This window comes from Juglans microcarpa x Juglans regia, chromosome 7S (genome assembly GCF_004785595.1).
Source record: "Juglans microcarpa x Juglans regia isolate MS1-56 chromosome 7S, Jm3101_v1.0, whole genome shotgun sequence".
NCBI classification, from domain to species: Eukaryota; Viridiplantae; Streptophyta; class Magnoliopsida; order Fagales; family Juglandaceae; genus Juglans; species Juglans microcarpa x Juglans regia.
The window spans coordinates 20,668,281-20,693,965 of record NC_054607.1 but is presented as its reverse complement, the minus strand read 5'-3'; the positions used below and the strand labels follow the sequence as shown (position 1 = coordinate 20,693,965).

The 25,685-nt window shown below is 36.0% G+C and overlaps 2 protein-coding genes and 1 long non-coding RNA gene across 3 annotated transcripts; all 3 read left to right on the top strand.

Moving 5' to 3' along the window:
- LOC121240933 lies at window positions 1-1,131 on the top strand. The gene is made up of 4 exons (XM_041138450.1): window positions 1-138; window positions 259-315; window positions 361-603; window positions 685-1,131. The coding sequence occupies exons 1-4, from the start codon at window positions 1-3 to the stop codon at window positions 1,129-1,131; spliced, it is 885 nt and encodes a 294-aa protein (XP_040994384.1).
- Window positions 1,132-9,298: 8,167 nt separating this feature from the next.
- LOC121240269 lies at window positions 9,299-18,849 on the top strand. The gene is made up of 3 exons (XR_005935502.1): window positions 9,299-9,444; window positions 17,858-17,868; window positions 18,839-18,849. It is a non-coding gene; the product is annotated as an uncharacterized LOC121240269 (long non-coding RNA).
- Window positions 18,850-20,634: 1,785 nt separating this feature from the next.
- Window positions 20,635-23,981, top strand: LOC121240267. Its single transcript, XM_041137660.1, has 5 exons — window positions 20,635-20,791; window positions 20,901-21,041; window positions 21,690-21,891; window positions 22,769-22,822; window positions 23,752-23,981. The coding sequence occupies exons 1-5, from the start codon at window positions 20,681-20,683 to the stop codon at window positions 23,772-23,774; spliced, it is 531 nt and encodes a 176-aa protein (XP_040993594.1). The 5' UTR covers window positions 20,635-20,680; the 3' UTR covers window positions 23,775-23,981.
- The last annotated feature ends 1,704 nt before the right edge of the window (window positions 23,982-25,685 follow it).

Genomic DNA, 25,685 nt, shown 5'->3' with positions numbered 1-25,685 from the left:
ATGGCTTTGAAACTTGATATAAGTAAGGCATATGACAGGATTGAATGGGAGTTTCTTAAGGCTGTCATGGTGAAAATGGGCTTTGATAAAAATTGGATTGCAGTCATTATGAGGTGTGTTGCCACTGTCACATATTCAGTAATCATAAATGGCTCTCTACAAGTTTCTTTAAAACCATCTCGCGAGATTAGACAGGGGGATCCTCTATCCCCCTATCTTTTCATTATTTGTGCTGAGGCCCTTAGCAGTTTGTTATAGCATGGAGAAGCTTTAGGAGCCATTACAGGGGTTCCTTTGGGGAGGAACCATTTGCAGGTTAGCCATCTCTTATTTGTTGATGATTGCTTATTGTTGTGCAAGGCCAATTGCTTGGAGTGGAGTAGGTTATTTCACTTGCTTGAGCTGTATGAGCATGCCAGTGGACAGAGACTTAACAAAGATAAAACATCAATCAGTTTCAACAAGAATACAAGAGGAGAGGCTCGAGATTTGATTCTTCAGATTGCTGGTATCCAATCCTCTCAGCCTTATGAGAAGTATTTGGGACTACCATCTTTGATTGGGAGGTCCAAAACAAAAGGTTTCAAATGTATTTTGGACAAGGTTCGTAGTAGACTAAGCAATTGGAAGCTGAAACATCTTTCACAGGCAGGTAAAGAGATCTTAATCAAGTTTGTGATCTAGGCAATTCCCACTTATAGTATGGGTGTTTTTAAAATACCTAAAGCCAATTTGAGAGAGCTCAACAGATTGATGAAACAGTATTGGTGGGGGCAGAAAGCTGAGGAGAGCAAGATTAATTGGTGTTCCTGGGAGAAAATGGCTAAAGCAAAAGCTTGTGGGGGACTTAGATTTAGGGACTTAGAGAGTTTCAACCTTGCAATGCTTGCCAAGCAAGGTTGGAGACTTCTTCAGTCTCCTAATTCATTGGTAGCTAGGGTGCTATCTGCTAAGTATTTTCCAAATGGTGATTTCTTGGGAGTAGGTTTGACTAGAAATCCTTCTCAGATTTGGAGAAGTATAATGGCTGCAAAACCACTACTTGATGAGGGACTCTTCTGGCATATTGGCAATGGTTGCAGCACTAGGATCTGGCTTCATAAATGGTTGCCAATTCCAAACTCTTATTAGGTCCAAAGTCAAGTGAGATATCTGGATCCTGAGGAAAGAGTGTCTGCTCTGATCACCTCTGATTCTAACTCATGGAACATGAAACTTATTAATCAGATATTCTTTAGAAGCTGATGCTACAAGTCAGATACCAATATCCACTTGTAACAGACCTAACATGATTCAATGGAGGTGTACATAAAATGGCATGTTTTCTGTTTGGAGTGCTTACCATCTCCAACTTAAACTATAAGGGGCAGCAATCTAATCCTCCTGCTTCTAAGGATCACTAGAAACAAGCTGTGGAGGTTGAAGGTTCCTAATCCTGAAAAATTGTTTCTATGGAAGGCATGCAACAATGGTTTACCTACAAAAGCAAGCTTGTACAGGAGGAGAATCGTCACCCTGGTGTCCAATTTGCCTTCAACATGAAGAAACTGTTGAGCATGCATTATGGGAATGTGTTTCAGCAAGGGATGTGTGGTGTTCTTGTTCAGCTCAGCTCCAAAAGAAAAGCATCTTGCAGTCTAATTTTAAAGAATTTCTGTCTCATTTGCTTGCTGATCTGTATGAAGAAACTCTAGTGGAATTAGCTGTGGTGGCTTGGAAACTCTGGAAGAGAAGGAATGATATGGTCTTTAAGCAGGTGCTTATTGGCCCTCAAATCTTATTACAGCAAGTTGCTCAGAAAATCGAAGATCTGAATCTGATTTATCAATAGAGACCAAATCCCCCTGCTCCTGCATCAAGCCAGCTGAACCAGTGGTCCCCTCCTGTTAATTTCTATAAGGTTAATTGGGATTCCGCATCGGATAAACAAGGGTGCAAAGTTGGTGTTGGCACCATCATTCATGACTGGTAGGGTCATGTAATTGCCACTACGAGGATGTGTAGGCCATTATTTCCAGATCCATACCTGGCAGAAGCATATGGGGCATTGCAATCGACTATACTTGCTCAGAATATTGGTCTCAGGCATATTGTATTGGAGGGTGATGCTTTGAATGTCATCAACGATTTAAAAGCTTGCAAGGATAATTGGGGCCAATCAGGTATGATTTTAGAGGATACCAGATCAGTTCTTCAAAGCTTTGATACTTGGTCTGTTTCTTTTATTCCTAGAAAGTTTAATTCATTGGCTCACTGTCTTGCCAAGAATGGACTCAACTGTGATAGAACATTGATTTGGAGGATATTCCTTCATGTATTTCAGCTTTGTTATAAGCTATTGATGAATAAAGTTGTTCCTCTCAAAAAAAAAAAAAAAAATTGACTTTGCTAATCCAACAACTATTAGAACGGGCGTTCTAAATGTCATTAGAGTTAAGAAATAATGCTTAAAAAATGAAATGAGATAAAACTTTTGTGAATAGTATTGAGAAGGTTTGAGAATAATAGTGAGATGATAAGTTTTTTATTGGATTTTAAAAAGGAAAAGAGAAAAAGATTGAATAAAAATATTAAAATATTATTTTTAAATATTTTTTGTGTTTTGGATTTGAAAAAATTAAATCATTTTTTGTGTTTTGTTTGGATATTTGGAAAAATTGTAATTACTAATTTGAAAAATATTTTGTAAATAAGATTTAGAAAGGAAATGAGATTAAATGAAATAAGATGGATTGAGATGTGACGAGACGAGACATATAAACAAACTACCCTTTAATGTTAATAACATAAATGAAAACATCACAGCCATCCATGGGTAAAATTAAAAAAAATTTTAAAAACAAAATTCTAACGTAAATCAGGGAAAGTTGAAACATCACAAAAACCAAATAAAAACAAAGCAATATTCTTCCATTGAGGACAACCTCTTTAAACTCCGATCCATAAGCGTGTCACTTCTGAATACTTTCTGATGGCCATAAGCATCCACAAGGTAAATGACCTGAAAATGACACCCAAATATCCACCAATTGGTCACTCATGTAAAATCAATGACAAAGAATCTCATGAAGTGACGATAATAACAATACTGAGTTTTTAAACAATTCAATCAATAATATTCACGATCAGTTTTCAAGTGATGCATGTACCAACATCTAGACAACCACAACTCCCATCCGCTATGGCTTTTCCCTTCCCAAAATTAGCCTTCAAATTCAACCTACTCAAAATGCAGTCATCCATTTAATCCTAATCGTTGAATGTAATCCGGTGCAGCCAATATTACCCTGCCTTTACACTCACTCAACCTCACAAAATTTTACCAAGTTCAGATTTGCACCACCTTTGAAACCTTAAGACTTATACAATGACAAGGACAATGCTTACCTTACAAATTATTTACTCGTTACATCACACGCTCTTGAAATGTTCGCCATCCTTTAGGATCCATCCAACCATCAAAATTGTACTTCACTTATTTACCATTCATATTTGTCAGTTTTTCCCATTATCAATTTTGATAGTTTAAAGAGCAAAATATAAAAAGCAATGATAGTTTTAAGGTGGATTTGGATCCTCCACAGTTCCTGAACAAACTAAACTCTTGAGCCTAGGGTGGGGGAGAGATAAACATGCAAAGTGGGTCTTAACGACATTTATTGAGTATTTAATGTTGCCTGAGAAATTTACTCGAATAACAATACAGTAGATGACAGGCTTAAGGGGATGAGCCCTCAGTTTTGATAAATCAAGACTAGAATCAAGCTCTTCATCCAGCTCCCCAACAATGCTTCTGCAAGAATCAAGGCACAGAAGAGATTATGTTGTAGCATGTAGTAAGAAACATCAGCAAGAGTCCTCTCACTTCCCTACCCCGGGAGAGGGGAGGAATACATTAAAAAAAAAAGAGTTAGAAATTACATGTTGTCGCCCCTTATTATGTACAAGCCCAGCACAAGTTGTTGAACAACTTCCTGTGGCCTGTGAGTCATAAGAAGCCAGAAGTCCAGTTATTTAGGTGGGGTGAAACCCCTATTTATATTTATTTTGTTCTACTCCGTGAACTACACATAACATTCCCAAATTCAGCATGCTATAACTAGTAAAAGAACCAACAAGTTACATCATTCAACACTCTTACCACCCCCATATCCTCCACAAGGGGAGGGCATAAAGAAATGAGAAAAAGGGAAAAAAAGGTCTCGCAAAAAGATGCCGAAACATTCCCAGGAAAGTTAATAAATATGTTGGTTCTAAAATTCTTCTAGTCCAATCACTCATGCTCCTAAGAGTGAAAGCATCTGAGACGTGTCAAGTAGAAAATACAGACCTTCGTCGAGTACACACGTTCATGAGATTCATCAAGGATAACATTTGTAGCCTGGTCAAAGCCTTTCAGTACTCCCTATATGGAAAACCAAAACTGTTAATACGATAATACCTTGTTGGTAATATCTAGCTGGTGCATTGAACTATTATTATGTCACATACCACTATGTTGCGTCCATCATTTGTGATAACTGATATAGTTTCTGCACACAGACAAAATGACTTACGAATAATTTTTGTAACTCATTGCAAACCGAAGTTTCTCGATACTTAAAACTATTTGTTGCATAGTACACTCTTTTAACAATCTCTATGTGACTTAAATAAATTTCAAATCTAGTGTGATAACAAAATTTCAAACCAGATGTAAGAATTCCTAATCGGATTTATTTCTGTTTCTTTTATTTAGCTCATGTTCTTCCAATCTAATGTATAGCCAATAATAGCAGATGAAGTATGTTCCAAATAATCTGGTATCCTTTTTAGGAATCACCATTTGATTTAAATAAATTTTAACAGTAAATAATCTAAAGTGAAATGTTTTAATTTACAGAGAGAAAAATATTAGCATTCTGCCTATTACTTCTTTTGTAATCAATATTGTGTGTGTGTATTTTCCATAAGTTTTCACAAATAAATGTTCTACTCCCTAGAAATGCATAACTTTTGAAAATAAAAATTTATTGTTTGAAAAGCTTACACCTTAATGCACCTAGACTAATGCCTTTGTCAAAAAGTGATAAAACAGAAGGGGGAAAAAAAACCTTCCCTGTAGGTTAATATATATATATATATGTATGTATGAATGTATATATGTATGAAACATAAAAGAAATGAAAAGGTTAACAGGCTTGTGCAATACGCGCGTGGCGGGTCCAATCCACGATCGAGTACAGGCGCGTCCTTCCCCAATGCAATGTGGACAACTGACATGATGTGATGTGAATGATCCGTTGAGATGCTTCGACATCCTGCGACTAGTTATGAAATATGGCATTTTGAATCTCACCGCACGTGCGCAGTTGGAATTCATGGGGTACTGAGGAAAGCATGACCTCCCAGTCACGGGCCATGTAGAGCAAACTTTGTCCTAGGAACTGGCAGGCCATGGTGTGGCCCAAATCGAAGCTCACTACGAGCTCAAGCCTAGTCTGAGAAGGCCCACTGGATGAAGGTAGAGGCCACGTCAGATCGCGTGGCTAATCAGAGGGCACGCCGCATTAAATAACCCAAACTGCAGTCACGTAAGTGGCCAACACGCCTCATTAAATGGGCACTCATTCGTCTGCTGCGACCAGGGTAGTGGGGGTGCCATTCATCACCTGCACAGGGTATAGGCAGAGGAGAGGAACGGACATGACGAAGTGATGACCAACATGACAAGGAAAACCTTGTCAAGGGCACGACACGCAGTACAACTCTGCACATTCTACTAGCAATAGAAGGGACCGCTTTGACCAAGTATATAAGCACTCAGCGAACCTAGGTAAAGGATCTTCTTCTTCCCTGTTCTTTTATCCCTCTGGGCTGGGATATTGCTCTTGCATTCATCGGATATTAGAATCCTCTAAATTTTTTAATGGTTTAATTTGACAACTACGTCAATACGTAATCAGAAGCGCGTAAAATGAGCATACGTGTAGCATCACCCAAGTGTTAAGGGAAGCAAGACATGCCAAACAAAGAGAGAGAAACAGTGGAAATTGTACAGTTGGGCTGATTAAAATCTAGGACAATGGTGACCATTGACCGCCTAGTTCTTACTGCTAGACCACTAGTTCTTTTTTTTTTCTTTTTTTTTTGAACATTTTTTTTTAAAATTTTTATATATTTAAAAAAAATATACAATTTATTATTGGTAACTTCTTTAAATATTTTAAAAAATAAAATAAAATACACTATCCGGGAACGAATCGAGGGGCCAACTAGCTTTTTGTTAAAATCTAATAAAATATTCATATGACTTTACTACAATTGAATGTCAAATTTGTTGAACCATCCATGAATATTGTAGCTCATAGTCAAAATATTTTGGACTTGACAAATCTAATAGCTGATTTTGACTCAACTTAGCTATATAATGGAATTCATCTAGAGTTGCATAATCCAATGAGATAACTTAAGAGAATGACTTCACACAGATCAACCGTTTTTTCATATATAATAGAGTACAATAAAAATGTGCCACGTACGGCATACATGAAACGGCCTGTGGTATGCAATTTGAAAAACTCTTAGCATCAGCCACTGTTTGGAATCAGCCAAAGCACACCTTACATGTCTAAACCGGGTTCTCTCACTAACAAGACCTAAACTAGACACAAGCCCCGATCCCCTCTCTCTTCCCCCTTTCTTCTCTTCAACCTAAACCCCCTTATTCTCTTTAGTGATGAGACCTTCCTCTCCCATTCAAAATCTGCAGCCCTGGGTTTCATCTCTTTAGCAATGGCCTGGGTTTCATCTCTCCATTCGAAATCTACTGTTCCTTGAGTCCACCTTCCCTCTTCTACAGCGATCATCCCTCCCTCTTCTGTAGCGACGACCCCACGTGACGAGACCACCCTCTCACAGCGTGCTTCATCCCTCTCGACCACCCTGTGGAAGACCGACGAAAGATCCACCACCTCTCTATCACCCCCCTCTAGAGATCTGCGGCCATAGAGGAGTTTTCCTCACTCGGGTAAACCTAAAAAGAAAGAACATATGCTCGATTAGTTTGGGTTTGTGAAAGAACATTTTGCTAGGACTGCCAATGCTGAAGAAGTGGCTTATGGAAAGCATAGAGAAGTAGGACGAATTTTTTTTTGGGTCTAGTAGCAGTGCTTATCCCATGTTCTAGTAGCAATGTTCTAGTAGCTGAATTGAAGATGGTATGGAATATGCTTATAGAGTAATAATTATAAGAGTACTACGTGCGCAGGGAAAGAAACAAAGCAAAAGAAATATAGTTATTGCATGCATACACGTACGACAAATATATAATCTCCAAGTAGAATGTGATTCTCTCTTTTGCCATATATTGTTTTCGACTTTAGTATTTCCCCTTTCCACCTCATAAAGTTAATGCAAAATTATAGCATTCGTGCTGCAGATCCTATTCTATTTTGTTGTCGCAGCACGCACACATGTACGTTCTAGTGGTCCATTGTTGCTGCAGATCTTCATAATTTGTCGTGATTATGTGCATACACTGTTTAAGTTGTCAATCGTGAAAAAAAAAAAAAAATCCCATCCAGATTACAAATTCACTACTGCATTTTCTTCTTTTCTTTAATGGAGATGGAATTTTAGGTTTGGCAGTTCTTGCTAACAACTAACTTATAGTGATGATGATTTGTCTACTCCAAATTAATAGTTTTGGCTAGGTTTGGATAAATTGTATGTAAATAGCACGTTGTATGGAGTATATCGTTTTTAATGGATTAACTGTAATGGTACTCCTCCTATGTTTTGGTTATGATGTACAAAAGAGGTATCTGTAGATTCATTAAATTAAACTTTGTAATGAAAAGTTGTCTAATGAAAACAGCTTGTGCACATCTCATGACCAAAAAACAAAAATGGATCCGTTTGCAATCTTGCCAAATTCAATACATAATCGTACTCATGAATTTATTCCACATACTCTCAGAAGTTGAACACAGAATTTATGCTTTCAGGCTCACAAGAATACTCTCAGAAAGGTTTGGTGAAGATCTTACAAGTGAGGTAAGACCTGACAACCTCCCCTTGTTCAAAGATAAACTTTTAGGCAGCCAATGTACAGAGGGTGAGCAATCTGATGCTGCATGTATACTTGCTAACCTTTACCTTGTTCAAAGATAAACTTTTAGGCAGCCAGTGAAAACGCTCCTGGGAGCCAGCTTTTAATATATAATCGTTTTCAATGTAAATCGTGGTCTTGCGACAAATGATCTTACAGTAATAACATTGTAATAAACTTACAGCACTAGAAATTAACTTACAGTAAATTTACTTACTTCAAATGTAATAACACTGTTATTATAAAAAAAATGTAATAACACTGTTCAAAAGATCTGTGTAACAACACTGTAACAAACTTACAGCAAATGAATACACATAGTCTTGCCTCATACAATATATACAGAGATCAGTGCATGCCTAGCAACCACATACCAAATTAAAGTTATACAAGAACTACATATATATATATATTTTTTTTTTTTTTGATAAGTTATACAATAACTAAATATATAGCAAATGAAAATCGTGGTCTTCGCTTCCAATCTTGTCAAAATCCTCCATCGAAAAGAAGTGCCAACCAAAATATTGGGTTGAATGTTTACCAAATGTCAAAACCAGATCTGAAAAAATGGCAGAAACAGACAGATCAAATACTGAAAGCCATAATAAGGATGAAACAAAAATTGGTCACAAATACAACCACAATTGATAGTACTTCCAGAATGATAGTACTTCCAAATTCATTACCACAAATTCATTACAAGAATGATTACCACCTTGAACAAGAATGATGACCACAAATTCTGACCCATTCCAGTCTTCGTACATATATGCTACATATCTTCTTTTTTTTGATAATTTGCTACATATCTTCTAAAGACAAGAAGCAACATCCAGGTTCTCCTAAACACTTCAAAGAGTTCATGTAATATGGCACAACTACCCCTGCACTTGAATTTGATTGTCCAGATTTTCCCTAACAATAAAATTAAAAAAAAAAAAAAAAAACACTCCAAATCCCATGACTGTCCAGGTTCTATCACCATAGCCAGTATCAAATCCCATGACTAACACCAGTAAAGTTGTCCAAAACAATACATATAAAACAAAACACATTGATTAGAGCACAATAAGGTTGGATTTCCAACCTGGTAAACTCTCAAACTAAAACCCACAAAAGTTCACATAAAGATCAAGAGGAAACTAAGGAATTAGAAGTGCAATCTGGAAGACAATGGTCTATGATCTTAGAAGAGATAACCTGTCAAAGCCCACGAGAATGAGAGACAATCAAAAGGTGTTTCGATGGTGTCTATGCTCAGAGAAAAACATATCTTGAGCATATTGCTTGTGGTATAATCTGGCCCAAATATAGTAAGTAATAAGTAACTCTCGGTTCAGCCTATTGTGGTTGCAACTTGAAACCTTATCAACATAGAAATAAAAATGTACCTCTCCAAAAGCTAGAACAAAAATCACAGACAGCAAAACAACAACAAAGGGGTGAAAAATCTTATCAAGGTTTAAGGGAAGGGCCTGCAAAGAGCAAAACCAAGTACATACACAAATCTGTGAAATGCTATTTGGCATGCAAAATACCGGACATAGTCGATCATATTGAAATCCGTCATGGTTCCATATTTATTTTAATCACACAAAATTATTTTCATTTTTTTAATGGGTCATCTCTTTTTCCCACCAACAATAGCTAAGCTTTAGCTAAGCTAAGCATAGTTGAGATGTACAAAGAACAAGATTTTGCTTAAAATAACAGACAAATAAACATGCTACGATTTTTAACATTCACTTCAAACATGCATGGACTCAAGTATTAATCATCTAACCTTTAACAAATAAATATATAACATAAAAGCAACTCTGGGCATTAAGTGAATGTTTGTCATACAAATAGCAGGAGAGAGAGAGAGAGAGAGAGAGAGGTATTACAGAGGGAGGGAGGAGCTGAGCTGTGACGCTGGGCACAGAGGGATCGAGGGGCGACTATTAAGCGGGACCTAGAGCAGAGGATGGGCGACGGCGAAGTGGGGTGCTGGGCAATTATTGTGCGACGGCGACGCGGCACCCAGAGTAGAGGAGGGGCGACGGCGGGCTTTGAAGGTAGAAGACACCAAAATGGCAGACGCGGGAATTCGAATGGGTTTTGAGAAAATGTAGGTCATCTCTTCAAAACGCACGTTTTGAGATAAAAAAAGAAAAAGAAAATACACGTAAGGTGTGCAACTGCCGATTACATGCGATAATCTAAATATTCTGAATGCTACATTATGAGTGAACCGACCTTATAGGAACCACATTGAGAGTTAGGTTGTCTTTAAACAAAAAGCTAATTATATATTGCCCACATAAGGGCACCGCAATTTTATTTTAGAAAGAAATACAAGAAAAAAGAGAGAGAGAGAGTTTACGAGAGACTCATTTGGGACTTATAACCAATTGGCCCAAGCATCATTTTGGAAGATGTGGAAGTCACACATCTTATTAAAGATATATACCTCTGTTTCGGACTCTACCATACATGAGGAGAACTTGTCACAAACACATGCTATGTAGCAGAATAGAAAGAAACCGTAGAATAGGATGAATTTTTGTTATTCTCTACAGTTACATGTAACAAACTTTTATTCCTTTTTCTCTTGTATATATACACCAGTACATCAATACAGAAAACCACTGAGATGAATTCCACTAATTCATGTTGCGTCTAACACATCTCTTATCCAAATTGCAGAAATATTTTGAACTCTTCCACCTCTATATCTCCTGCAATAAACAAAATAAAATGTGTTTCGAAAGATCAAGTGATCAACACTAATTAAAGCATAGGAAAATGCTCAATCAACAAATAAAGCATTGTCGATTCACATTAAAAGGGTACCAGAATGATTTAATTTTGGTTTCCAAATAAATTATAATGGTTAGGATGTTATATAAAATTTTGTTGAAAAATATTAAATTGGTTTCGGTAATTGTAGGAATCATTTCATTCAAATTGCTTGCCACTTACTAAATCCATCTCTTCTGGGGAGTTCCATCCTTAGATCCATTTAGATATCACATTTTACTCTTTATTGAATTTCCAACAGGCACCTACTTTGGCCTTGGAGAAGAAACTATTTCGGATTTTGACTTTGTAGATATTTCTTTAAGAGGACTTCAGATCGAGATTTCTATCGTTGATCTGTTCGTCTCATAAAGGAACCTGAGGCTTTTGCTAGTGCTGACATCTAGTTTGTTGTAGAAGCAGAGTTTCTATTCTTCACAAAAACTTCATAAATTTTAATTTAAAGTGGTCTGTTCACAGGGAAGTAGTCTGAATCAAAAGACGAATGACTAGTAGTACTATCCATGTCATATAGGAGATTATCTGTCATGTGTGGATGTTGCCTGCAGTTTGAGTTCAAGTTCGAGGTAGGGAAGAAGGATCTCCAAAGCTTTGTGAAGTGAAGAACCTGTTTTCATATATATTTTGTTATAAATTCAGAACATGATGACCATCTTTGAGACATAGCCCCAGATTTTGTTTTTAAAATTAAAATTACAGTAGAATTCTTTAAGTAACCTTTAACAAATATTGTTGCATATTGTTCATTCCTATATGTACTATCGGTAGAATTGCACAGTGATAATCACTGATGTGGAAATTTATTTCATACATTTTCTTTGTCCTAATTGTTTTGATTCAGAGTGTTTTGTATGTTTCTTAACTCGTTTATCTAGAATTTTAGGTGTCTTTTACATTTATTTATTTCTTTAGAATTCTTAGTATTTTGCAAGTATTTAATTTTTGAATTAGGTTGAAATTGGGATGATGTCAAGAAACAGAAAACGGGCTAGGCCTAGAGAGCAAATCCTAGTTGGTCTAGTCTAGTCAAAATAGAATACTGTTCGGTTTTTAGGTTGTAACTGGAGTTAAAGACCTTGGTTTCAGGTGTTGTTTGGCTTGATGGAAATCTAACACATAGGCCTAAAACTTTTATGAAGAGCCCAAAACTCAGTTCTGCTGTTTTGAAGTTCAAAACTTAGCAGAAACGGAGAAATCATAATTTGTCCAGAAGTTTACTGCAACTCATACCTTGTTTGGGTTTTTAGCCTTTATCTGGAGTTCTAGAAGTCAGAATAAAGCAAGCTCAGGTATGTTTGAAAGCTGAGAACGAGGTCTAAAACTTTCATGAGGACTTAAATCCAAAATGTGTCATTTTAATGCTCTAAATCCATCTGGAAGTTAGTCAGCCAAGAATTCCAGATTTTCAGCAGCAGATCTGTTTTAAAATTTGAAAAGAGAATTGGTTTTGAGTTGATTGGATTTTCAGCTGCAAATATAGATGTAAGGTTTTTGAATTGGCTGGCACATAACAAAAAACATTTTAAAATTAAAAATAGAGGAGACCAAGCGGGGATGAACTTCTAGTTAGCTGCGTATTGAGAGAGGTCTAAAAAAAACCAAACTGGTAGAGAGAAAGAAATGAGGATTGAAGAATGAGCTGTAATTCCGAAATGAAGAACAAAGCTCACGATTTCTGCAATTACAAAGTTCTTTTTCTCTTTCTCTAATTTTTAGTTTCTGAATTATTATTAAGGATGTTAAATTCGAATTTATGTTTGAGAAATAATTGAATTATTTTATTAGTTATGATTTGCCAATTTTCTTATTCTAGGGCTAGGATGTAGTCATTGAATTTTGGATACAATTTGGGTATGGTTGTATTGAATACCCTTTGTTAATTACAATTAGATGATTTCGGTTTTCATTCTTACAATTTACTAGCCATGAATTGCATGCTTAAGATGTTGAATGAAGTAACGGAAGTTAAAGTTCAATATTAATTCGTGAATTCATCAAATCTTGGCAATGTAGTATAGAAATAAATACACACATTTGTGACCTACATTCAAGAATTCCATAGAGCATAATGAATTTATATTTAATTTATGTGATCACGACAGTAGACATGAAATTAATATAAGTATAGGTGTTATACCTTGAAAGAGGATATCAAATAAAAAAGGGAATTCGGTCATTGTAATTTGCAAAATATTAATGCAAGCAACCAGGTTTAAACTCATTGAAGGAATTCAATTGATGAAAGCCAAGCCCTGGGGACGTTTCATATTTGATTTTTCAGGTTAAGAATTTGCAGTCAGTCACATAAATTTGGGATTGTCTAAATAATATAGAAAATTTTATAAATTGGTACTTAAATCTCCTCATTGTGGAAACGATACTCTTTTTGCCATGTTCTATTTGTCACCGACCCATGCCTTGTGGTAGAGTTTAGGGACCGTCAATCACATATGCTTCTTTTTCCTAAAATGCACAGCTTTTCCACAATGAATTTCAGATGTGTAGTAATTACAATTCCAATGAAGTTAATTGGTAGTGATTATCCTTTTTAGTGTGTAAAAGGTAAGTGCATACTTCTAAAAAAAAAAAAAGTCCGTGCATATTGTGATTATATCACTAAAAGTCACTTCTTTAACCATTAAGCAAAAAAGAATTTTTCAAAGAATTAAATACATGAGCTATCAAAATGAGAGGGCAAACTCATGAGGCATACTAGCATTTTGCTTTGTATAAATGATAACTGGCTGGCAAAATTCTAATATTTTTATTTTTTCAAAAGTAATGATTCAACTTTTCGATATAACGAGGTTTATATTACCTTCAAGACCAAGGACTTTGCCGATGGAGGCAAGACTAAGACCTACCAAGTTGTTGTGCGAGATGAGATACCTGAGATTTCAGTGTTGTTCTTAAAGCTAAAACCTGATGAGGATGAGCAAGGTAAATGAATATTACTTTGGAAGTAGATGGATTTAATTAATTAATTACAGCTTTGCATATGCTTAAGATGTTATTATTTTAGTTACTTCACTCAATTTACTTACTTTTAGTTCACCTTTGTCAATGTCTGACAGAAATACGACATTAATATTCGATCAGAGAGTGAATGAAATTAGTCAAGTTCTTAGAGTAAGGCCACGAGAAATCATGCAAAAAACTCACTTATATATAGCGAAAGACCAAGAATGTCTTCGGTCTTGAAGAGGTTACACAAAATTAAATTCTTGCACAGACACGCTTACACTTACACCTAAAATCTCAAGAAAATGGAAATATTCTCAATATAAAGCGCTCTTAATTTCAATCAAAACATTTTTTCATCTCAAAATGAATTTTATTTGAACTTTCAATTCCATCATTTATTATGCATGAACCCAGTGGCATACTTGAACCGTACTCAAGCTCACAACAGTGGGAAAGCAAGCTTGACAATAATGTCTTCCACACAAAATCAATTGAGAATATATATACATACAAATTAACAAACAATTACAAATGTTGCAATATTGTCGTGCATTCAAACTACAATTGGACATGGAGTTCCATAAATTATGTTCTTTGTATTCTCTGATAGATTAACGTATCGACTTTCGCGTCACTTTTCTATATCCGCCAATTCTCCAACTCGGTCCCCACAACCCATAGACTTCTTTTTATTAATCAATAAATCTTTCCATACACTCTTCTTTCGTTTTAGATTTGCAAGGAAATTTATACACTTTGAAAGGATAATTCTTTTCCTTTCTAATTCCATTGGTTTGGATCCACAAATCCTTCTCACTCTTTTCTTCTTTGCAGCAATCAATAAGCTAATGGAAAGAAAGATCTAATAACTTCCAACTTTACGGCGGCAATAACTTCCATAACTATAACTGCCTAAGAACAATCTAAAAAGAAAAGTAATAATAAAATAGTTAAGACATTAAATTTATTGTTTTCCAAATATATAACTTCAAACTAAATGAATGATTAATTACAATCAAGTGAATAAACGACCAATTCGTGACCCTTGCAATATGCATATATATTACATTTATCTACTAATTAAATTCACAAAAGCACAAAACCCTGTAATTTAAAAAATATCATGTGTTATTTTTAAAAATCCTATCAAATACGTGCATTAAATGGCCTTCTATTTATTTCATCAACAATGCAAATATATAAGTAGAAAATAGTAATTAATTCTACATTCATTACTCATTTCAGAAGGACAAAATTTTTGCATCACTTACATATCATGATCCTCTGCCTTGTGATGGGCTGCAACAATCCATAAAAAATACTACACCAATCCCACTCCTAATATATATATAAAAGCTAAAATATCAGAAGACAAACGTATAATTAATTAATATAAAAGCTACGTAACAGTAATTACAATAGTGCATGCACACGATACAAAATAAAAAAATAAAAAATAGCTAGCATCCATGCACACATTTATTTTAAGAAACAAATGCCATATCTATTAAGGCCATGAACATGAATGAATAGTATTTTTATTTGAAACTTTTGTTCCATTTATGGCCGTGTAGTTGGTAGTTATTACGGTTTTGTTCCTGACTAAGTATTATCTCTTTTTTTTTTTTCAATTTTGTCCCTCTATGTTTCTCGTTTTACAGTTTTGTCCCTCAGTGCAGCCTTCTTTCACCCACATAGTGACTTTCTTGAAGTTTCACTGATCTTCACTTCCCTTTGGTTCCCATTGAGATGGATATGCTGCATGTCGAATGAAGTCAAAAAATAGTTGGAATTGAAGGGGAAAAAATCTCAAATTGGTGTTCATACACTCTATTTGAAACTCTTTTGCAAAGGATTTCATTGTACCACAACAAACAAAGAAGCCTAAAAATACGCTCAAAGCAGATAACAACAAAGAGAGAAATCTATGATAACAAGAGAGAGAAAAGGAGAGAGACAGAGAGAGGTGTACTCTTTCAGATCTGCCAGTTGGATCAACTTCAACAAACTTGGAGTAATTTGGTTCAGGATGTGCAAGACCATTTACCTAGGCGACATAATCTGGATCAACTTCAACAAACTCGATGGAACAAGGAGGAGAGAGAGAGAGAGAGAGAGAGAGAGAGAGAGATGGCTATGACCGTGACCCCTGTACTCGTATTGCCCAACTTTGAGAAGCCATTTGAAGTGTATACGGATGTGAATTGGAAAGGAATATGTGCTATTTTGGTGTAAGAAAAGCGACTATTGGCCTTAATTTCTACGGCACTTGGGCTAATGAAGAAGGCATAGAGCACCTATGCAAGAGAGATGTCGAAGGTTGTGCATGTGGTGAAGATGTGGTGACTTTATCTTTTGGGCCACAAGATTATTATTGTGACCAACCAACAAGCTTTGAGGCACCTCCTACAACAAAAGATTGTCACTCCCGAGCAACAAAAGTTTCTTGTTAAGCTACTTGCCTTTGAGTATGGGATTGTTTACCAACCGAGTAAAGAGAACAAAGTTGCCGATGCATTGAGAAGAAGAGAAGGGAGTTCACTTTTTATGGCTTATGAATGAGGAGGATGACTCCTCTATGATGGCCTTGAGTGGGGCCGAATGGAGAGTTTGGGACAAGATCTGAGAAGGTACAAGAATTGATGTGAGAGTCTTTGAGATTATTGAACTTTTAGAAGCACAAAAAGTAGGGGTAGTCGGCTTCAAGGTGAGGGACGGTCTTATCAACTACAAAGACTATGTTTATGTGCCTAATGTTCCAAACTTGAGGAATGAGATTCTTAATCACTCCTACAATAGTAAGGAAGGAGGGCACTCGGGGTGGTCAACAACTTACACAAGGGTGAAGTACTTCTTCTATTGGGAAGGGCTTAAGAAAGAGCTAAAAAAGTTAGTGGCCGAATGTGATGTTTGCCAAAATGTCAAGTATGACACAAGACCACCAACCGGCCTCTTACAACCGTTGACAATTCCAAACTTGATTTGGTAGGACTGGGCAATGTGGAAAGGCTACCTACTAGTAGTGGCCATGAGGTGATTTTAGTGGTAGTGAATCGACTTAGCAAGTATGCTCACTTTGTTCCTGTCAAGCATGTTTACACGGCCCAAAGTGTGGCCAAGGCTTTCATTGATAATGTGTGAAGCTACATGGGTTTCCGAAGAGCATCGTGACCGATCAGGATAGGGTGTTTATGAGCACCTTTTGGAAGGAGCTATTTAAGTTACAACGAAGAAAGTTGAAGGCAAGTTCCTCTTACCATCCTCAAATCAATGGGCAAACCAATGTGGTGACTAGTATACTAGCAATATTTGAGATACTTTTGTCATGGAGAGTAAGTGAAGTGGAGTGATTATCTCACATGGGCCGAGTATTGGTATAATGCAACATTTCACTCTTCCATTCAATTGAGTCCTTTTGAGGTTGTTTATGGAAGACCACCACCCACTTTAGTAAATTATGAAAGGGGGATGGCTAAGAATGATGAGGTGGAGAAGTAGTTTATTACTAGAGATGAGATCCTAGTGAAGGTGAAGAGGGAGCTCAAGAGAGAATGAAGAAGTACTACAACCAAGGGAGGCGTGTCATCCCCTTTAAAGTGGGGGACTAAGTGTATTTGAAGCTACAATCATATGGGCAAAAGACCTTGAAGAAGAAGCTTAGTTTGAAGCTGTCCAAGAGATATTATGGGTCTTTCAAGGTGCTAGAAAAATTGGGAGAAGTAACTTATAAGTTGGAACTTCCTCCAACATCCAAGCTACATCCGATCTTTCATGCGTCGGTGCTAAAGAAGTAGGTTGGGGACACTAGGCTCATCATTGACGATTTGCCTACTTTTGATGAAGAGGGTTGTCCAAAAGGGGAGGAGTAGGTGGAAGGTATGGCAAGTGTTGATACAATGGCAAGGAGTGCCAAGGGAAGAGGCTTCTTGGGAGGAATATGATGAGATAACATTAAGTTTTTGAATTTGATCTTTGAGGATAAGGATGTGCTTGAAGGGAGGGGGAATGTCAAGACCCCAAGAAATCTAAGTATCTATCGTTGTTCATATATTTTCTTGCAAGTTCATATATTTTTTTACACTTTCTCGCATATCAAGCATATCCTAACCTCACCCTTAATATTCTTGATTCTTCACAGTATCACCTTTCCTATAAATAACATTTCATCCATCACTAATTGCCATAGCCGAAAACCCTAGCCTCTCTAAGCAAGTCCAATAATTTAGGACCCAAACCCTAGCCTCCATAAACAAGTCATATAATTTAGGACCTCAAACCCTATCTTCCATAAACAACTCCTATAATTTAGGATCCAAACCCTATCTTCCATTCTTGAATCCCTAAATTCAAGGAACCAACCTTAGCCTCATCCATACCACCAAATCTCATATTTGACCTAGCCGAACATTCTAGCCAACCTAATCACCACCTACATTTTAGGATATCCATCTTCCATCTTCCATCTTCCAAACCCTAGCCTCACTTCACATCCAAACCCTAATCACCACCCAAGAGTTGCCACCTCCAAGGAACAACATCAAGCCGTGCCACATTGCATCATACTCACAAGTTCATCTCTTAAATCACCCTAATACATCATCACCACTACAATCATATTTTCTACTACTAAACACCAAACCTCCATTAACCTAGGGAATCTTCATTGCCATAATCATTCCAAGACCAAACAAGAAGACAATGTGCAATCGGTCATCACAAGGAGAGGTGAACTAGAGGACCTTAGTGTTTGAAGACTTGACCGAGGTCCATAACATTCCCTCCCTAATCAGGGGTTATAGAGCATCCCTGCAATGGCCTAGCTATGGGTTTTTATGGCACAACTCCATAAATGATGGTCACATCATATCCATATTATTAAAAGTCAACAAAACTAGATTTGAAAATGAAGGTATGCGAAATGGAGTTTGGTCACAATGACATTCATTATGTTGTTGTTCGGTGTTTTCAATAGTCAAGTATTGAGTAAAGACAAGAGACTCAGTTTTTATTTTTTCCTATCGCAATTTGTTTTGAAGGAAGAACAAATTTATGGTGCAAAAATGTATCGGGCTCAAATAAGAACAAATTCGCACAGGTGCGTTAATCTTTCTTTAAATTTGATCGTTCAATTCTGATAGAATTAGATGGCTCCATCTCTATTCATATATTTTTTCTATTTAAAATAAAAATTTTAGTTAAGCAAAGGGATTTCTTTCTCATTTACTCTTGCCTATGGTGTTATTTCTAAATTAAAAATTCTTTAAAATTTAGTATTTACTTTTAGTTGTTTAAAATTTGTATTATTTTGAGAACATGTAGAATGAGATGTTAGAATATCTGGAGAAAAGCAATGTCAAAGACATATAATTAATTACTGTAGAAGCATAAGTCATGATGCCCATTAATAAGCCGTCAATTGCAAAAAGAAAAATGCTAGAATGCACGACAATTTAATACACGAAAAGCACTCCTTATGAAATCTCCAATTTACCCTCTTTTAAGTTTTCAGACCATCTTGGGTGTGTTTTCAGACCATCCTCATCCACGAGCATCAGTCCCATTTCTCATCCATGAGCATCAGACCCTTCTCGGCTATGGCTGCTGCACCCACATTTGTTTTATTTTGAACAATATTAGATACAGTCTCTATTTGAGAATTGCAATGCAAGCTTAAATAATTTATCTTTAAAATTTTTTAAAATTATAAAACTATCCCTTCTAAAATGATGATCTTTCTCATTTAATAAAGGGTCTGCACATACAGTCTCTAAGTGGGGACTGCAAATAGAATTTCTCTTTATTTTTACACCCACAAAATCACTGCAAATCTTGGCCATGACTGTTGCTCTGCATTTCTTTTCAAATTTTTTAAGCTGCAAAATGTCTAAAGTATACACATCTAAATGAAGATAAAATAGACAATGAGATGAGATGAAATAGTTTTAAATGAAAGTTAAAAATTGAATAAAATATTATTAGAATATTAATTTTTAGAGAAATGATAGTTGTAATCGTGAGTGCGTAAGTGCCGTACAATCATTTTGAAAAAAGTGAATAAATACGGGACTCACATAAAAAGAAATTAATTTTTAATAATAGACTTCATTTTTTTCAAAATGACTACACAGTACTTGCGCATTCTATAACTGTATGTATTATTACTCTATTTTTCAATATTATTATTATTTTAAGATTTAAAAAATGAAATTATTTATCATATTTTAAGTAAAAATTAAAAAAATTATAATAATAAAATAAAATAAAATAAAATAAAATATTTTCACTATCCAAACGTGTGCACACCATCGTGCAGGAGAAAGTTTTATTTTCATTTCTTTTCGTTAACCTGGGCGGAGGATGAAAGAGTTGTACGGGAGAGGGAGAAATGTTAGAAACAAATAATTTTCATAACCCCCTAATACTTTACTCTCCATATTTTTCTTAATTTATATTAATTTTTTTTTCTTTTATTAAATATTTATTATATAAATAATAAATAGAAAATTTAAAATAATTTTTAAAAAATAAACTCACAAAATTTTTTTAAAAAAATATTAAAAAATAAAAAAAATTAAAAAAATACTAAATATAAAATATGATAGAAGTTGTGTAGCAAAATCCTGCCAGAAATTGTAAAGAAGCTTTTTCTTGTTTTATTTTATTTTTTCTTTACATATCCGACTCGGCACTATTCGTGCGATTCGTGCCCTACAAGGGGCTTCCCTGTAGCAGCACTCCTATATGTAGTGCCGTGACATTGGCAGGCTGCTTCATAAATCCAATGGATTCGGGACTCCGGGAGAGTCGTATGAGAAACGGATGCAAGGTGAGGATAGCGATAGCGATCTCGGTCCCTGTGACGGAATTGATGAACGTTCCTTACCCGACGAAGAACGCGCCCTCTACAGGTCTGCAGTTGCCAAGAGCGAGGTTTGTGCCGAATTCATTCTCTTCTTCTAACTTCCTCGATCACGCCTATCTTTAATTTTGGCTTCATTCCTTCATCTCCTCCCTCAAATCGAATGATTCGTTGTTTTAGGGCTTTGATGTTCCCGAAATCATCGCCGGCTACCTTTACAATTTGATTCAACCACGCGACCTCGACACCTACTACCATGCGTTCCTCATCTACGAAGAACGTACGCAGCTTGCAATCGACGAATACAACCGTCGCTTCGCGGTTGGTTTTTTTTTTTTTTTTGAAATGCTGCATCGCTATTTTCTCGTATTTTCTTTATTTCAGTTTTGTTAAAATTGTTGTGCTACGGGGATGATTATATGAAGTTTACATGGATGGTAACCCTAGAATCACTTAGAAGGGAAGTCTCTAAGAATTTTTTACAATCAAGGCTTCTTATGTGATATCAGATGTGGGACGCTTTGATTACCAATAACGACGATGATACATGATTATAAGGAGAGAAAGGAGGAGGTAGAGGTCTACCCCAAACTTGTTTTTGATCGGCAGGGATTTACCTCTAAATTTTTTTGATTAATTTTATTGGCAAGTAAATAGGCATAACCAAAGTACACAGCAAGTGTAGACGTGAAAATTCCGAACTACAAGTTAGGAACTAGAGTAGGCTAAAAGCAAATCATGAAGATTATCTCCATCCAATACAAGAAACTTTTTTCCAAGTACGCAAAGTACTAAAGAGTCATGAGAGAAGAGAGAGAAAGAATCCAGTTTGTATATTTCTAGCCTTGGTTCTTAAATTAGTTGACGAAAATGTTTCTCTTCTCAATCTGGGTAAATATATGCGTAGTTATTGACTGTTTACCGTAATACACTTTACTTATAATTATGAGATCATTAATTCGTATGTAGGAGACAAATGCAAAGCTGGAGCTTGTTAAGGTCTCAAAAGTGATGGCTCATCTTTACGATAACATTAGGTATTATATAACCTTCGAGGCCAGGGACTTAGCCGATGGAGGCAAGACTAAGACCTTCCAAGCTGTTGTGCGAGATGCTATACCCGAAATTTCAGTGCTGTCTTTCAGGCTAAAACCTGCTGAGGATGAGCAAGGTAAAGGAGTATTACTTTTGAAAGTGGTTGATTTAATTAATTATTTACAGTTTTGCATATGCTTAAGATGTTATTGTTTTAGTTACATCACTCAATTAACTGAGGCACCTTTGTTGATTTGGCCTCCCCCAAGTTCACAAGCAACGGGACATCTTGTACTTTGATAATTTTGTTCTCCGTCAACCAATTATTGCTTTTTGGGAGCATTGTTGTTCCTTGTGGTAGTCAAGGTGAGAAGAACCTTCGGTTCGATGTCAAAGAAGAAGCATTACATAATCTAAATGGGAGAATTTGTTGGGCATTGACCTCGTGTGCATGTGGGGAGGTCTATGAATGTGTTCACAGCTAACTCCTAGTAGTTGGCTCAAGTGGTGTAAAGACCTTGGTCTTGGTGGTATGCTCCCTCCAAGGTCCAAGGTTCAAATCCTAGTGGGTGCAAATAATCTCTTGGTCCTATCGGACTGGGGGGATTTTTCCCTTGAATTACCCTATGTGCACTTGCGGGAAACTCCTTACCAAGGGCCTGTGCCCCTCGGGATTAGTTGGGACTCAGGATGCTGCTCCCAACTACCCGGTGCTAATTAAAAAAAAAAAAACAAAGAATGTGTCCACAGCTAACTCTTGGCTTTTAGGTCTAGCTTACTGGTTTCTGGGTTTGATTATCTTATTTTCCTTTAAAACATTGCTGAAATAACAAAACAGTACTTGTGATGAAAAATTTTATTCGCTTTGGAATTACAAGATACAAGTGTGAACTGATACAAAAACATAGGAGTGATTGTTGTAACTCGGCTTTTCCTTGATTTTTCATCGATATTTGTGTTGGGATTCCATTTCTGCTGCTTATTTTTCATTATTTTGTTTGATTTTTGTCAAGTCGGTTCAGGAAACCATGGGAAAGAATGGATTTGGGAAGGCCATCTCGTCAATGGTTAGTATTTTTGCATCTTGAATGGATATGAGATCGTTATATTTATTTTCTTTCCTCTCACATATATTTGGTCCAGAGTTTTGTACCTTAATTTCTATATTTTTGAATGATATTTTTCTTTTCTTTGATTTCCTTTTTTCGCAATACAGTTTTTATTCCCAAACGATCTTGGATCTCTTAGAGCTCCTGCTCGAACTATAGGGCCTAGAGTGAGAGAGAGGTAGGGACACAAAGTGGGTCCCATGGCATTTAGTGACTATTGTATAGCTATTTGAGTGAATTTCTCAGGCAACGTTAAATACTCAATAAATGTTGTATGACTCACTTTGCGTGTTTATTTCTCCCCCACTCTAGGTTGAAGAGTTCAGTTTGTTCAGGAATAGTGGAGGATCCAAATCCACCTTAAAATATCAAAATTAATCTATTGCACCCTTGAATGGGAAAGGCTGACAAAAATGAATGGTAAATAAGTGATGTAGTACAAGTTTGATGGTTGGACCCAAAAGGATGGTGAACATTTATAGAACGTGCAATTAAACGAGTAAATAATTTGTAAGGCAAGCATTTTCCTTGTCATTGTATAAGTCTTAAGGTTTCAAAGGTGTTGATATTATGCAAATTTGAACTGGGGTAAAATTTTGAGTGAGCTGCACCGGATTACATCCTACGATTAGGATTAAATGGTTGACGGCATTTTGAGTATGTTGAATTTGAAGGCTAATTTTGGGAGAAGGGAAAAGCCAAAGCGGTTGGGAGTTTAGGTTGTCTAGATGCCGGTATATGCATCAGCATCACTTGAAAATTGATCGTGAATATTATTGATTGAATCGTTTGAAAACTCGTACTGTTATCATCGTCACTTCATGATATTTTTTGTCATTGATTTTACATGAGTGACGAATTGGTGGATATTTGAGTGTCATTTTCAGGTCATTTACTTCCTGGAGGTTGAGAAGATATTCGGAGGTGACATGCTTGGATTGGAGTTTAAGGAGGTTGTCCTCAATGGAAGAATATTACTTTGTTTTTATTTGGTTTTTGTGATGTTTCAACTTTCCTTGATTTACTTAGAATTTTGTTTTCAAAATTGTTTTAAATTTACCCATGGATGGCTGCAATGTTTTCCTTTATGTTCTTGGCATTAATGGGTTGTTTGTTACATTTATCTACTAATTAAAATCAAGTGAATAAACGACCAATTCGTGACCCTTGCAATATGCATATATATTACACTTATTTACTAATTAAATTCACAAAAGCACAAAACCCTGTAATTTAAAAATTGTCATGTGTTATTTTTAAATATCCTATCAAATTGGTCCATTAAATGGCTTTCTATTTATTTCATCAACAATGCAAATATATAAGTAGAAAATAGTAATTAATACTACATTTATTACTCATTTCAGAACAACAAAATTTTTGCATCACTTACTTATCATGATCTTCTGCCTTGTGACGGGCTGCCACAATCCATAAAAAATGTTACACCAATCCCACTCCTAATATATATATATATAACAGCTAAAATATCAGAAGACAAACGTATAATTAATCAATGTAAAAGCTGCATAACAGTGACTACAGTAGTGCATGCAGACGATTCAAAATATAAAAATCAAAAATAGCTTGCATGCGTGCACATATTTATTTAAAGAAAGAGATGTGATATCTATTAAGGCCATGAACATGAATGAATAGTATGTTTGTTTGACACTTTTGTTCCATTTATGTCCGTGTAGTTGGTAGTTATTACGGTTTTGTTCCTGACCGAGTATGATCTCTTTTTTTTTTTTTCAATTTTGTCCCTTTATGTTTGTGGTTTTACAATTTTGTCCCTCAGTGCAGCCTTCTTTCACCCCTATAGTGACTTTCTTGAAGTTTCACTGATCTTCACTTCCCTTTGGTTCCCACTAATGAAGATATTGTCACACTTCATATCTGTGTGGATCACAGGAGAGTCATGGCTATGAAGATAGAGAAGCCCTCTCAAGATCTACTACCTATACTAATGCTTTACTGTCCCAAGGTTAACTCTCTTTTATTTTAGTCTATACGTGTTTACAATACAAGCATAAAGGCAAGAAGAACCCACAAAAATAAATCAGAAATCCAAAAGATTGAAAGTAACAAAAAGACCCAAAAAGCTCAAATCTTGAAGAAATTTGAGATGGATATGCTGCATGTCGAATGAAGTTCAAAAATAGTTGGAATTGAAGGGGAAAAAACTCAAATTGGTGTTCATACACTCTATTTGAAACTCTTTTGCGAAGGATTTCATTGTACCGAAACAAACAAATAAGCCTAAAAATAGGCTCAAAGCAGATAACAACAAAGAGAGAAATCTATGATAACAAGAGAGAGAAAATAAGAGAGACAGAGAGAGGTGTACTCTTCCAGATCTGCCAATTGGATCAACTTCATTAAACTTGGAGTAATTTGGTTCAAGATGTGCAAGACCATTTACCTAGGCGACATAATCTGGATCAATTTCAACAAACTCGATGGAACAAGGAGGGGAGAGAGAGAGAGAGTGAGAGAGTGAGAGAGAGAAGGCAGTTTTGAGAAATTGTGGAGGTTGTTGGCAGGTAAAGATAGAGAAGATGAAAAAAAGAATTAGGGTTTGATGGCTTTTATTAACAGTTTTGCTAGGAACAGCGGGCATGCGGAATCAGGGGGCAACCGGCTTTATGTGGAGCTTAGTGGAATAAAGAAAAAACAAAAAAAGATATTTCTTCCCAAAACTGATCCACATGCTGCAGGGAGGCAAATTCCATTCCATAGCCCAATTGGTCCGATCTAGTTTTGATATAACACCCCCTTTTCTATATTCGAATCCTCGCCCACCTAAAAAAGAAAGAAA